Genomic DNA, 14,767 nt, shown 5'->3' with positions numbered 1-14,767 from the left:
CAGTTCTCACATAAACAAGCCCACATGGGCATTAAGTGAAACTGGGAAGCCTTATTAAAGAAGCTGAAAGGAGCCTGTGTGCCAAGTACCTGCATGCCGCGGCACTGGTAGGTGCTAATATGAAAAAAGCCTATATATGGTTTCCCAGGACGTGACCGCCATTTGACAGAGGAATGACTAACAGATTTTGTTTTCTCTCTCTCTCTCTCTTACTTCACCGCATACTATGCCACTCTGGATGTCCACGCTGTGCTTCCCGTCTCCCAGCCCAATGACAGTGATGTAAGTAGACACAAGCTGGGGATGGGGAGGCATCCTGGTGTGCCTCACTGCAGCTCGGTTTCGTAATTGCGTCGTTTGTGTGCCAGCATATTATAGGCACTGTCCCTTGTCTGTAATCACTGGAGACAGTCCAAGCCTGTCGTAGGCTGTGTTTGTCTTCACAGTAATTAAGTGTCTTTGGCAAAGCTGAAAGTGCCCTGGGTCAAAGCATTTCAGAGACCTGACCAACAGCAGGGGGATGCTGTGAGGTAGGCTGGTCCCTGAGGAAGGAGCTGTGCCAACAAGGCATGTGGTCATGCCAACAAGACCACAAGAAGTGGTCTCAGAGTGACCAGGGAGCTCAGGTTCAGCTCTGCACTCCCCTCAGAAGCTCCCTACAAGCTGCTGGTGCTCTCAGATTGGGCTCCTCACCACGATCCCGCTGCTGCATGGCCAGCCCAGCACCAGGCACTGCTGGAGCTTCACAAGATCTGGAAGAGCAGCAGCAGGAAGACTTGGTCCTCACACTGCTGAGGAAGATGCTGTGAGACGGGGACCCTTCTTGTGAGAAACCACTCTGGTTCACCTGGGTTTCTGTTGTGCTTTCTGAGCTCTGGGCTCTGTATTTGTTATCCCCCAAGGCCATAATAGTGGTTCGTTGTGGCCATATTTCTCTGCTGACTGAAGGAAGGAACCCACCAGGGATGAAGTACAGGGTCACTTCTATGCGTACATCCAGGGAGACAAAACAACCCGATGCTGTTTTGTGGTGAGGCAAGTGTGAGATGATGCTTGCAAGCATGGGTAAAGGGATGCTTTTAAACTGTCATCCCTAGGGCCTCAAAAAGCCAATCAGGGTTGGAGTGTGAGCACGCGATATTGCAAAGCCACAGGGCTTGAAACAAAATCAGGCATCTCCGAGCCTTCCCTGAAGTTGAGCAGAGGGATGGAAACCTGAAACTATTGAGTTTGTTCTGCAAAACTCAAGAGGAGAAACAAATTCTAACTGAAAGTAATGGTCTTGTTGTGGTTTGAAATAGCAAATTCACCTCTTGTTACTGAGAATCATCCGGAAAGGGGGCTGGGGTTTATGTGTAAGGGTTGTGTGGAAATAAAGGGCAGCTGGCTGACAGCAGACAGGGTACACAACACGTCAGCGTCCTTCCCTGACCCCAGAAAACCTCTGGCAGGAAGGAGAGCCCATGTACAGAAATGGCAACACCATGTCAGCTTTCTTCCCTCTGCTGCTAGAGAAAATAGTATTAAAAAATAACACAAAGAGACAGACACACGCAGACATGGCAAACTCAGAACAATTATGAAATCAATAAGCACCTGAAGGGCTTTGTTAGTCACCACTTAACCCCTCGTGTCCCCACCCGGTTCAGCGTTGTGAAACACATGTCAAGTCCAGTACACAGAAATCCTAAATGAAACAAATGGATGGTGCCTTGGGCTACATGAGCACCATTCACATCCGATTTTATCATTAGCTGTCTGGAGAATAAAGAAACCAACAGCAACAACAACAAAAAATCCCTGCCTGAGAAGAATCCTGATCTAAAATACCATACCATGTGTTTAGTCCAGATACTAGCAGATGCTGAAATGCATGCTGGTTTCTCACCGGTGACAATAACCTTTGCTTTCACAGCCAGAGAGCTGGATGCTGCCCCCTGGAAGTGTGTGAGGGAAGCAGGTGCAGGATCAGAGCCCTCAGCAAAGGGGACATTGCTCAGAGAGGTGGGGAGTACACAGAGCCATTGAGTGGCCAACTCGGTGGGTGGCACTGGTGGCATGCTGTAGAGCTTGTCTTTGTGGAAACACCAGCTAAAATGCAGAGCTTTATGAGATGCTGGAATGGAGACCATTAGCTCAGCAGTCCCAATGGGGAGACTGTAAGATGAGATCATGCCATGGTTAATGCCCTGCTTTTCCTTTCCAGTGCAGTGCCTTTGAAGGTGCCTGTCCACTAAGCTGTCAGGATGATGTAAGTTGCCCAGATTTCCTCTCTATGCCTGTGAAGGGTATGATTGACAACCTGCTCTGCAGAGGTCTTTGTCTCCCCAAAAATCAGGTATTGCCTGTTGTCTCCTCACAAGAGGGTGAACAGCTGTGGCAGGAGCTCATGCTGTTGAGACAAACCTGCAGTTCAGGACTTCCCCTTAGCTGTGAGACATCAGCTGAGCCCAGGAAGGGGCATGGGGAGTCCAGCCAGTGACTAAGGAGAGTCCATCTCCTCTAAGACTCTCACTGGCGTCCCAGGTCTGCCAAAGAGAGTGGCTGTCAGCATGACATGTGCCGGGGACACCCCACTTTGCATTTACTCCACTGCTTCAACCTTGGTCTCGGGCATATTTGGGACAGGAGCTCCTCTGCCCTGGAGCGTGGGATCACCAAAGAATTTTCCTTCTCTGTTCATGTAGGATTTCCCCTGCATCCTAGTTTTTCCCTGTGAGACCTGAAGGTTTTCTTCAAAACTCTGTGCCTCCATTTCCTGCTCTACAAAATAAAAATAAGACCGGCACTGATGATACTCAGTGGTGAGGAGAGGGTTATTTCATGAGTGGTTATAAAACTCTGAAATCTGAAGATGGAAAGCATTAGATACCATTTTATTAAAGAGAAGTGCTCTCCAAATATCCTGTCGCTTCCTGCAGGATGTCTTGTCTTAAGTGTGTCTCGGAGCCTATGAGGCCTGCACACAGCCCTGGCAAGGGACAGTCTCTGTCACAGACAGATCACAAAGCAAATACCTCAAAAAGGAGACAGAGAGGGAAAAGTCAATTGTCTAAAACCCATGGCAGCTGAGCTGTGGGGCTAGGCAAGGAAATGCCAAGGCTGTTGCCATAAGCACAAGCCCACACCGCTCCATCCTGCAAACAGCAATATGTACCAGACAACCATGGAAAAGCTGTCTTTAATGTTGCTTCTCTTTCATCTCTGCAGATTCTGAATTGCTTCCTCATTGATAATAACGGCTTTATACTCGTTTCCAAAAGACCTGCAGAGGTAAGAGAGCATAAGAGAAGAAGGAGAGTGTTCTTGGTTTGTTCCTAAATAACCCACCAGAACTTGTTAAACCAAATGAAGTTCAATTGTGTAATAAGGGTGGCTTGGGTATAATTAAATTCAGCTGCGCAGTGAGGGGGAAGCCTCCCGGCAGAGTGACAGCACATCCTAGGTAAGGAAGGAGTATGCTGTGATAAGGAAGGAACTAGTCAAAATATCTTTTTATCAGAAGTGAGGAAATTAGACTCCTTTCCCTCGGCACAAATGCTACTGAAAGACGATCTGAGACAGTCCCAGAAGGCAGGTGTGCTAAGGGAAGGGAAGGGAAAGGAAGGGAAGGGAAGGGAAGGGAAGGGAAGGGAAGGGAAGGGAAGGGAAGGGAAGGGAAGGGAAGGGAAGGGAGCATGCTTTTGAGCACCTCTGAAGTCAAAGCGGGCGTTCTTCAGGAAAGGAAACTAAGGGGATAGTAAGAGCAAAATGCCAAAGGCAAAAAGGAAGACAAAATCATTTAGGCAAATTGGAAACAGGAGCACACTTGAAGAGCTGGAGGATTTACTTGCAGAGGTGAAAAGAGTAAGGAAAAAGACTCAGAATAGTAATAAAAATATAAACCAAAAAAAGTTGCTGCTTTTCCTCCTGCTGCCAGCACTTCCATGACCATTTCTAGGGAGCTGAAGGGGCAGAGTTTGTGATGTGACATCCAGTGCAGCCTGGGTCAAGTCAACACTACCAGCCACTGCATGGTTTAGCTATACTTTTCTGCTTTCCAGTAAATTCACCACAGAGCTGTTTGTTTCAAAATAATAAAAGGCCATAGATAGAGTGTCAGAAAGTGATGTGTTGGAACAGTCTCATAAACTAGAAAGCTATAAGTCAATAGCAAGAGTGGGCTTATAGAAGAAATAGGAAATGAAGTGGTTTTGTTACTGACGGAAGTGTGGAGTTTCATTAAAATTGCTATACTACTGGAGTTAACAAACGCTGTATGTGTATTTCCAAAAGGCAGTAGATTTGATCCCAGAAATTACTTCTTGAGTACATCTTGAGATGTGACAAACAGGTTGAAATGGAAATTAAAAATAAAGTAACAGAGCACCCAATGGGTGTGACTGGGACAAGCAGCACAGCTTTTATAAAGGAAGAAAAGCTATCTTATCAGCTATAGGTCTTTGAAAGTGTGAGTAAATCAGGAGGTAAGGGAGAATGGGTGACCTACTGCCTTTCAGTTTTTCTAAGAGCGTTGAACAGAGTCCCTTACAAGAAGTTCCGGTTAAAGAGTGAAGCATGAAGTAGTGGCATTGATCTCAAAGTATTTGGGACAAAAAGAGGAAAGAAGAAGAATTTTTAGATGGATATTTAGACAGAAAACATCAGCTATATGAGTCCCGTGGTTTCCTATCTGGAGTTGTGTGGGTTAGCATATTCGGAATAGGCTGACAAAAGAAAAAGGTGAGATTGTGAGTTCTGCAGGCACTACACTGTAAGTTCAGAGAGACCAAGATGAGAACTGTTGAGACTCACAAAGCAAAATGAATCAGCAACATAGTCGCACCAGCGGGCGATACGGGCAGATAGTGAGGGGGGCATATTGCAAGGAACCAACCTGTTTTCTGTGGGGAAAGTGACCTCTCCGGCACACTGAATATGCCAGTAAAAGTGCCACTTCAGTGACGTGGTGTGCCAAAAAAAAAAGCAAAGAAAACTTGAAAGATAAGGGAGAAAAATGCTGTCAAGTTGTGTTGGCTCCCTACTGTGGGAGGCCATGTCCTGCTGGGTGTTCAGGATGAGCTGGTAGTCCTAGGAATCATTGTTTCCTCCTCTGACCCCTATGGCATTTTCAAAGGTGTTTTACTAAGTCCTGTGGCATGTGTCCATAGATAAAGGTGACTACAACCTTTGGGTACCATGTCTAATGTTCATCTTCAGCAACTGCCTTGCTGGGTTCTGTCTCTGTATTTTTCCTGCATCTTAGGAAAATGGATTTTTCAAAAAGCTCGTCTCTGTAAGATCTGACTAGCAGAAACACAGCATTATAGTGGATTTGGGTAAATTATAAACATTATCCACATGCCTCCAAGATCAGGCATTTGGCAGGCACCAGAGCTGTCATCTCCTCCAGCTGTTACCTCTCCTGACCTTGGAGAGTTCACCATTACTTTTCTTCTGATCTCTTTATCTTGTTCCAGTTACTGCTTTTATTTCCCAGTGGCACCATGGGTGTCCGCACTGTTAAACCCTACAGGGAATTCAAGACAGCAGCAGCATTAAATCAATACCCTGGGTTTCATAGTCTTGCTGCCTGAATGGTGCTGCGTGGGATCACTTGCTGCTATGTGGCTTTCCCTGCCCCATCCCGCACTCTTCCCTCAGTGCATCCTTTAATATAATGCAAAAAAAAATCCCATACCTGGACTTTTGTGGGTTTTTCACCTTTCTGGAGAGGTCAGCTAGTTCGCTTCCCTGACACCAGGACCAGCAAGAGTGGCTCAGCTGCATGGGTCAGCGTTTCAGCTCTGCGGCAGGGAGAAGGGCAGCCTGCCCACGTGCTGCCTGTTCTGCCCCGCCAGCCAGGATGAGAGGGAGCATATTGGATGCCGAAGGAGCAAGGGTGCACAGACAACCCACCCTCCTCACTGTGTTGCACAGGCTGTGGTGGCTCCAGCACAATCAGGGACCCATGCTCATCCTCGCTTCCCCGAGGAAAGCAGCAAAGGAGCTTTCACATCCCAAATGCCCACTTCCCGGGGCAAAGTGCAAGCTAAGAATAGCGGAGTGGTGCCAAAGTGCCAGTGTCCTTACAGCCACAGAGTGAGCAGCTGGTGCCGGAGACCCGGCTCTGAGGTGTTTTGCTCCATCTCTCTGCTCGCTCCCTTGGGGCTGAGGTGCTTTACCGTGCACTCAGCCCGCTGCCTGCCTGGGGCTGCCTGCTGCCCCCATCTCCTTCCTCGGGTGACTACACGGGAAACCAGAGCGGTTTCACGAAGGAACAGGGTGAGGACCACCTGGATCAGGCTCTGCCCCCCTCCACCCTTGGGATGGGGGATCAGGATGGGGGATCAGCTCTAATAACCTCTGCCTGAAGGCAGCAGGAAGCTTACCAGCAGCCAGAAGCCACTGAGGAAGAAAGAGGGACTCAGGATTTTAATGAGTGATGAGTTGGAAGCTCCCTGCGGGATTACTTGGGGAAGAATGGGTAATCTCTTAATTCGGGCTAATCCCTCCCTCCAGATTCATCACAGAGGACACAAAGAGTTAATAGCCAGAGCCAGGAGAAGGGAGCGGGTGAGGAGGAGGACCTGGTGATCTAGGGCAGGGGAGGAAGGGAAAGCCAGTGGTGAGCCCAGGCTGTGCTGCAGTGAGGGCTGCCCTGCGCTATGTTTCTGCCAATGTTTGTAGCCATGGCCCCACAACCGCCCCTGAGTTTTTAAGCCGCCTTTCGCTGCCAGCCGGAGGCACAGCTGCGGATCACAGGTCTGGAGCTCCCTCCGCCTGCTGCATCCATATGTCCCTTCACTTGCTAAACCTCTTTCTCTAGAACTGTTGCCTTCTCCCTGAGTCATCTTACAGGGTACTTCTGCAAGCTGTGCCCAGGTGGGACTGCAAGGACAGGGTGCAGGGTGACAGCTAAAAGGCCAAGATCCCACCAGGGCTGAGCAGAGGCTGTGGAAAAGCAAGAGGTGGCTTTCTTGGAGCCGTGCAGCGAGGAGGCTGCCTGCTTGCCCAAAGTCCGGCCCATTTGGCAGATCTCATTTGTCTACAGGTTTTGTGTGTACCAAAAGTGCAAATTGCTCAACGATCCAGCAAAGTGTGGCCACATATATGTCTTTGAGCAGCGATGTACCTTTTGAGCCATATGCATGCTCTGGGATGCATCTCTTCCCCATGCGTAGCCTGCGTATGTACTTGTACGCTCTTAGCTGCAGGGGGATGTGATACAGCGTGTGTCATGCAGGATGTCGGAGGCGACGTGTTGTGCTGTGAACCTCTGAAATTGCAAGGGCCTGTGGAAATCCACCAGAGCTGGGAGTCGGGAGAAGCACGGCAAAGGGATGCCTGGGAGAACAGCAGCCAGTCACTGGAAGAAGCAGGCTGTAATGAGAGCTGCTTTGCAAAACATGGCTTCAGTACAGGACCGCTTTGGTTTCTGCCAAGTGATGCTTTCCTGTGTTACTACCTGCACAGGGTACTGAAAACAGCACTGAGCTTTGAATGTCTGATTAGGTGTTAAAAGCCAGTTAGCTGATGCTTTTCTGAACGCATTCCCTAGGCCTTACTCTCAAGTAGACTAATAGCTCCTTGTACTTGTACCTATAGGAACAACATCCTGCCTGGATAAATTCGGTCCAACATCAGCATCTCTGGACAAGGTGGGCCCCATTTCCAGTCCTGCAGTGGCCCCCTGCCCTTGCCACACCGGCTGCAGCTTGCCCTGCATTAAATCTCACTGCTTGGGCTCCTGCTGGGGCTGCAGCCTGGTATTAAATGGAAGCAGCTGGCCTCCTCACCCCCTAATCAGATTGAAAGAGTAAGGGAGGTGAAAAAAAGTTAGCGCTTGCTCAGACACATTTGACTATGTCTGAGACGATTACAGCCTAAATGCTTAAAGGGGCGTTGATGTTATGTATTGATTTATACAGTGAAACGCCTTCTAAAGCCTGTTGGGAAGAGGCTCATAACCATGTAACACTACTATTAGATGATTACCATATGATCTTCGGTAAATCTGCCTAAGGGTTTGGGATTTTTTAGTGGAAATGCCCCACTCAAATAAATGAAGTCATCTGTCATCTGCTAATACATGCTAAATGACTGCTAGCCTATCAGTGGAAAAGTAAAATGTCCCCCCAAACTGTGTGGACGTTTCCGTAACATATGGGAGCTATTTACTGGGTTAAGACCCACGGGGCAGGAAAATAGACAGAGGACAACTTGTATCTGCATTTTTATTATTTATGAGTATTTATTTACTTGCTTGCAAACAAAGCAGTGGACTTGGCAGATTTGAAGCATTTTTGCAATAGATTTGTCATGGTTTAGTAATCAGGAAACCCAGAACTGTTGTTTGTTTGAAGAATTCTTTAGAGCAGCGATTCCTGGATTTGGGATTGGGACTGTATTTGATGCTATTGATTCCAAAACCTAAATGGGACCAGAGGCCCACAAGCCACGTCCAGGCATGCAAGTGGGATTTGAGGGTTGTTGCCCCCCAACTACAACTTTTTGCTCAGGTGGAGTCTGTGCTAGCACAGCTCTTACTGTGCCACTGTGTAGTGTGTAAGCTAAAGGGATGGGTCAGTGGGCATTGTGTCGTTTGGGTTACTGCCTGCTCGGAACTTGCACAGCAGTGAGTTGTAAAACTGTGTTTGTTACCTAAATAAATGTCTATGGCGCACTTATGTGTGGTGAGTCAGTTTGCAGCAGTCAGGCAACAGGAGAGCAGAGGTTTTCGAAGGCACTGCAGCTGCGGGCTAGCAGAGAGACTCAAGTGGAAGAGACTCAGGCATTCAGATCCAGAGAATGTGGATTCACAAAAACCCACAGGAGAGCCCAGGCTCCCTGTGAATCACTGTGCCTGGGTCTCCGCAGCTTGAGAGTCTGCCTTTTTCTGTCACAAGCTGCAGGGACTTACGTGGGCTAAATCCTTTCAAAGTATGCTAGGAATGGTGCAGGATGCCCAGCTGGCGATGGGGGAAGTTCTCCCTCAAGCTTTCCAGCCAGCCGACAAACAAAGCGCAGCGTTACCTCCTTATAAAACACTCGTCATGTGTAGTAGGCCTCCAGACAAACTGGATCGGCTGGAGCCATCGAGCATTTGGAAATTTTACTGTTGATGGCTTATTCTGTTCTTTTTCCTTTCTTGTGCTTGCAGACTGGAAAATTTTTTGGTGCAGTGGATGGCTCAGTAATGACCCAGCTACTAAACATGGGCATGTTCAGGCGGTAAGCGGGGGATCTCTGTGCTGTACTTCTCTTTCTTCAGCTGGTGTGTGGGTCAGAACATATTGGTGCCCATAAGCAGCACTTGAGGAGGGGAAAATGCACATGCTGGTGCTTGTGGCTCTCTTATTTTGCTGCAAGAGCTCGTTTAACTACCTGCCCCTTCCCCCGACTTGCTCAGCCATCATCACCACACCCCCTGTTTCTCCTCATCTCCTGCTCTTCCACCTACTGCAAAGGACTGAGACAGTAACTCCCGATCTCCGTGAGGCCAGAAAGCAGCTGCTCCTTTGTCTTTCCAGGGCAAGATGCTATGGGAAACACTTCTTGGCATTTCGGGTGAAGTGCTTCAGTTCCTCCCACCACTTGGAAAGCCCTTCTGTGAGCAGTTGTCTGAGAGCCCCTCAGATGTGGCATTGCAGCTGGCTGAACACATTTCTCTCTATCTCTTAAAAATACCTTTTCGTCGCACTCCACTCCCCTAGCCCATGTCAAAAGAGAGTTCGGAGTTTCAGTGGCTTGAAAACAGGAACTAAAGGGACCTGAGGTAGATACAATTCTCCTGCTTCAGAGCCTGCTTTCCTCACCATCTGAAATTAGGGCCATCTTTTCTCCTGTGCTGACCCAGATACGTTAATCCAGAGCCTGTGTTTGTCACTTTGCGAAATCCAGCACTGGCCAAACAGCAAAGACGTGTAAGCAGGCCACTGCTTCAGTTCTTCCATACAGGAATTTTTTTAGGAAAAGTGGTGCACACTGATGTGTGTGTCCCCTAGGTTGTTGCATTGCTTGCTTTTGACTGCTTGCTTGTTTTGTTTTGATTGCAGGGTGACCATGTATGATTATCAAGCAATGTGCAAAGTACCCTACCACCACCACAGCGGTGCCCGGCCTCTGCTCAGCGTACGTATCTGTTGGCACACAACCCTCTCTGGGCTTGGCTGTGGAGGCTTTCTCCTAGAACGTCTCCAGCACCTTGATGTAGCACATTCCCCAAAAGAGCTTAGTAGCTGTTTGCTTTGAAGTGATGGGAATGTCCAAACTCGTCTAAGGAAGATTTCTGAGGCAGTGATGGCCACTGACAGTGGTTTCCAATTTGGCTCTCTATTGGCGTATAGGATCTCACTGAAAATTGGAAGGACCAGGGAGAGGACAGGAACTAGACTATGCCAGGCTTCTCCTAAAAGGCAAGGAACCAGTTTGCAGCTGAAAGGAACAAGAAATGCTTTTACAGGGCATGGTTTTACTCAGCAGCTCAAAAAGGAGAGTTGCGCTGTCAGGGAAGAGAGCATCTGGGAGAAAGCTGTCAGCCTCTCAAGGAAGCATGAGTGGTCTTGGAGCAACAGGGAGAGGGGTTAAAGCTGTTTAGAAATGCTGATAGCGCAGGGAACAAGCTATCAGAGTGAATAGTTTTGCCAGTACCCAAATGCAACCTCTCATTAGTCTGATACAAGCTCTACCTTGCTAATCTGGCCTTGACTAGGCAGGACTAAGTAATTACTCAAAAGTCAGGCCACTTCACACTAGTTGAAGCAACCCTAAACAGGGATGTGTTTATTGCCATTATGATCCGGGGGGGGGGTTGATACTTCAAAATGTGGTGTGCTGGAAGTACATTCTACAGTATGACATGCTCATTTTTTTTCCAGTAAAAGAATTTTCAACAAAATATTACTTTTTAATAATGTGTTACATTTTTAACAGTATAACAGTTTTGGTAATAGCTATACTTGAGCTGCATAGATAAAATATTGTGAACACATTTGCTTGATCATATCCTTAAGAATTTCGGTTTCTGAAAGAAATGTCACAAAATATTAGCTGACAAAAACAAGGTGAATTGGGAAGAGAATAAAAGGGTGAGCATCATCCTCATCTCTCCCTTTCACCTCTCAGCAAAACCCTCAAAAAGGAAGAAATCAAGAAAAGTCCATTTTTCGTATGCATCATTCAAAGGAAAATCAGTCAAATTCCCACCTTCTATACAATTTACTATTTGCTGATTTATTTTGGTTGAAGATAAGTCAGTTGGCAGAAATGGAACATTATCTTGTGTCCTGTGACTGCTGCATCTGTTTTGGGTTTGAGGGTATGGGCATGATTATGAAAGGGAGAGATGAAAATTAGACATGGTTCCCACGAAGAAAAGAAGCAGCAGGATCCTCTGCAGATGAACTGTCCCTGGGACAATGCTGGATTTCCAATTTGTAGCTGAAAAGCAGGAAGATGATAGAAGTCATGCCATCTTGAGGAAAAGCTGGATGAAAGCACAGTTAAGCATAATCAATCGGTGGCAGATAATACTAAATCCTGGGCAATGCTGTAGCTTGTCCCAGAAACACCACTTGCTATCAGAATATAAAAGCATCCTAAACTGGTGGTGTCCCATTTAGCTGTGTTTCTCTCCTGCTCTGAGCTCTCAAGGTCGTCCATACTGGAGAGAAATCATCAAGCAATTACATCTTCAAAGTCCTTCATACATTTGTGATAAACTCCCTGACCCTGATGGGGAGGGGGTGAGAAGATATTATTAGTAGCAAGGCAGCTCTGCTGGCTTTTGACGTATTTTGAACATTTTCCAGTGATGCCCAGTCCTTGAATTTCCAGCCTGTCTTCAAGAGCTCTGATCAGTGGAGGGAACTGGTCTGAAACGTGGGGTCCTGCATAACAATTATAACCTCTCTGACCAGGTCCTTATGGTATTTCTCATTTCTTCTTTTGTTCTCCAGCCAATTTATGCCTTTCTAGCTGCAGTGAAATGGCTGATAAGTGATTTCCTCATGTGAGTACCAAAAGATGGGGGTGTTTGGGAGGCTCAGACCAACAGGGGTGAGAGCTGAGAAAGCTGCAGACGGAGGCCCCTGCGCAGGGCATTGCTGTCAGCCTTCTCCTGACATTCAGCTCAGCACCTTACTCCTGGGAGACAGAAAGCTATTACTATTCCCATTTTGCAAACGGAGAGGCAGAGGCCCAGAGCGGGTCTGGGATTTACCTGAAGTCACTCAGTACAAAGTGGCAGAGTCAGAAATAGGACTCAGGTCTCCCGGGGCCCCATGCAGATCCTCGATGCTACGTCCTCTTGCATGTCTCCTTTGCCCGTGATGAATGAACGTGCACCTTTGCTTCGCCGGGGGCAAAGGCTGAAGGAAGGAAGCCAGGGAGCTCAGGTCTGAGCAACAGCCAAGGGAGGGAAGAAGGGGAGGCCTTGAATCAAGTTCTGGATTCAGGCTCACCTCAAACTGCTGGGGGGAATCGGAGTTCAAGTTCAAATTGGGATGAAAGTGATGCTGCTCAGCTTGCTGGGTGCGCAGAAGGCAAGGTGTGGAAAAGATCCAGCTCCTAGGGCTTGAGCATAATTCAGAATAATTCAATGTGATGTGCAGCTACCTCCGTGTAGCCAGAGTATGGTCTCCCTGATGGCCATCCATGCCTGCTTCTCAGGTGGGTCTCACAGTAACTGAATCCCCTCCCAGCCTCGGGGGCTGCCGTACTCAGTCCTTCCTTCGCTGGCAAGGCCCCCGCACAGTATGTACTTCAGGTAAAAGCCCATTCAGTTATTCCACAGTACAGCTCCCATGATACAGAGCTACACTCTCATCATGTGGAGAGGAAAGAAAAAAAAAAATAAAAAAAAAAACCACCCTGAGACTTCCACTGCCAGCAAATTCATAGTAAACATTTTAGAACTGATACTCGCCGGGCGACGGGGCCATCTCCCTGACACCTGCATCCTTCCAGGCTGCTGAAAAAGCATCCTCTGTTCTGGCTCTTTTGACAGCTTCCTTTTGGAGTTTAACATGAGTAGCTTCTGGCACTCAGACAACTTGGCAGATGGTGAGTACACAAGAGTCCAGCCGCCCCATAGCACATGAGTGTTACAGCCGCTGGTGGCAGAAGAAGCTGGATGGGGAAGCCTGGCCTCATGCGAGGAGTCTGCCATATGCCCCACCACCTCTCCCTCTGCGGACACTGGAATCCGGCTTCCAGGTCCCACCACCACCCCATCTCCCCCAGTTCCCACCCCCATTTCACGCTGCCATAGCACGGGAGCAGTCAGGGTGAGGTGTGTGTGGCTCGGAGCATGCTGCTTGCTTTCCTCGGGGTAACTGCTGGGGTGGGGGGAGGCTCTTCTCTCCAAAGACCCCCACCGAACGTGCAATGGGATGAGAGAGACCATCAGCTGCAAAGGTTGGAAAGTCTCCCTTCCAGTCTTTCCTGGACAGGACGGAGCAGGACTGGAGCAGCAGGCTCTCCAGAGCCTAGCAGGGGTCCCAGGAACCTGGCCAGAAACCTGTTCCATAACACATGGAGAGTCTTCACTTGCCCACTGGATGCTCTCTGGAAGAGAGAAGATGATAGATAGCACATGGTATTGCCCAGCAGCTGAGCGCAGCAGAGTGGTATGTCTGGGCTGAAATCCAGTGACCTGCCCTGCAGCTACAGTGCAGCCTGCTAAAAACATCTCGGGAGTCTCTGTGGTCCCATCCCTGCCCCACAGGCAGGAGGGACGCTAATGGCCCTGAGGCAACCCAAAGGGAAAGGTGAGGAGTGCTCTGCACAGCCATGTAGGTGCCATTATTATTACATCCTCACTAATTATTCAGCACTAATGCTGCTTTTAGTGGAGACAGTGGTACCTTCCCTGCTAACTGTGAGGCTGAGTCTTCTGCACTGAACTCTTCTGGCGTAATGGCAAAACAGTCATTTTTAGAAAGCAAAATTTCCTTCTAGTCAGAACCAGCCCAACATCTGGGTACTGTTTAGGTCCCACTCACCTCCTCCAAAGAGGATCGCCAGAAATGGCTGTAGTAGTTGCAGCCATCCTTTCTGTGGTCCTGGCTGCTGCTTAACACACATCGGGATAATGGGAGTGCCCCACGCAGATATCAGTGGGGAAGAGTCAGACGAGCAAGTACGGTACTTGTGGCAGTGAAGGAGGGACTGCTCTTTTTGGAGGACAGGCCGACCCGGTGTTCCTGCAGGGAGCTGCTGTGGATGCTAAATGGTTGCAGTTCTGTTTAGTCTTTGCTTGAGGAGACGTGAGGAAAAAGAGAGGGGGTTCTCACTGCTGTCCTGCTCATCACCATTTCCTTTTGCACTTTCTTCATCTCTCTCCTGCATCACTTCCATGACTGCTGTGTGTAAATTCATCTCTTCGCTGTGCTGCCATCATGTGAAACTGTCACGTGGCTCCATCTTCATTGTGTGTCTGTGTGCGTCATGCGACTTTTCCAGCCAAGGCTGTCTTCCATCACGGTAAGTAAAACCACTTAGCAGCAAAAAATGAGGATTTAGATAGAAATCCCAGGCTAGGAAAGACTTTTTTCCACCTTTTGGACAATGGGGAACTTAGAGAAAAGTGTGACCGGGACAAGGCACTGCCTGGCTGTGTCACTGCACGGCAAAGAAGGAAGTGATGCTGTTGCTTGTTTAGCTGGCTGAGCAGGTGATGGAAGGTCTGTCACTGAGACGTCAATAAAAGAAGGGACACACCAGCCTCCCCAGTGACTGCAGGCACAGTCAAAACTGTCACTCGTTACTATGGCATAGGTGGGCC

At 48.4% G+C, this 14,767-nt stretch overlaps 1 protein-coding gene across 1 annotated transcript in view; it reads left to right on the top strand.

Annotated features, from left to right (window-relative positions):
- The window catches only part of CACNA2D4 (calcium voltage-gated channel auxiliary subunit alpha2delta 4), a gene marked incomplete at its 5' end in the record, with an annotated part of 132,115 nt that overhangs the window by 106,032 nt on the left and 11,316 nt on the right, over nucleotides 1-14,767 (top strand). Inside the window, 8 exons of the mRNA XM_082479730.1 lie at nucleotides 268-282; nucleotides 2,207-2,251; nucleotides 3,211-3,273; nucleotides 9,143-9,213; nucleotides 10,038-10,113; nucleotides 11,940-11,992; nucleotides 12,989-13,044; nucleotides 14,446-14,466. Of these exons, the coding sequence (XP_082335856.1) occupies nucleotides 268-282; nucleotides 2,207-2,251; nucleotides 3,211-3,273; nucleotides 9,143-9,213; nucleotides 10,038-10,113; nucleotides 11,940-11,992; nucleotides 12,989-13,044; nucleotides 14,446-14,466 (400 nt within the window). The remainder of the gene's footprint in view (nucleotides 1-267; nucleotides 283-2,206; nucleotides 2,252-3,210; nucleotides 3,274-9,142; nucleotides 9,214-10,037; nucleotides 10,114-11,939; nucleotides 11,993-12,988; nucleotides 13,045-14,445; nucleotides 14,467-14,767) is intronic.

The sequence above is a fragment of the Vanellus vanellus genome, assembly GCF_965231255.1.
Source record: "Vanellus vanellus genome assembly, chromosome: 1".
NCBI lineage: Eukaryota > Metazoa > Chordata > Aves > Charadriiformes > Charadriidae > Vanellus > Vanellus vanellus.
This window is presented reverse-complemented; position numbering and strand designations above follow the sequence as displayed.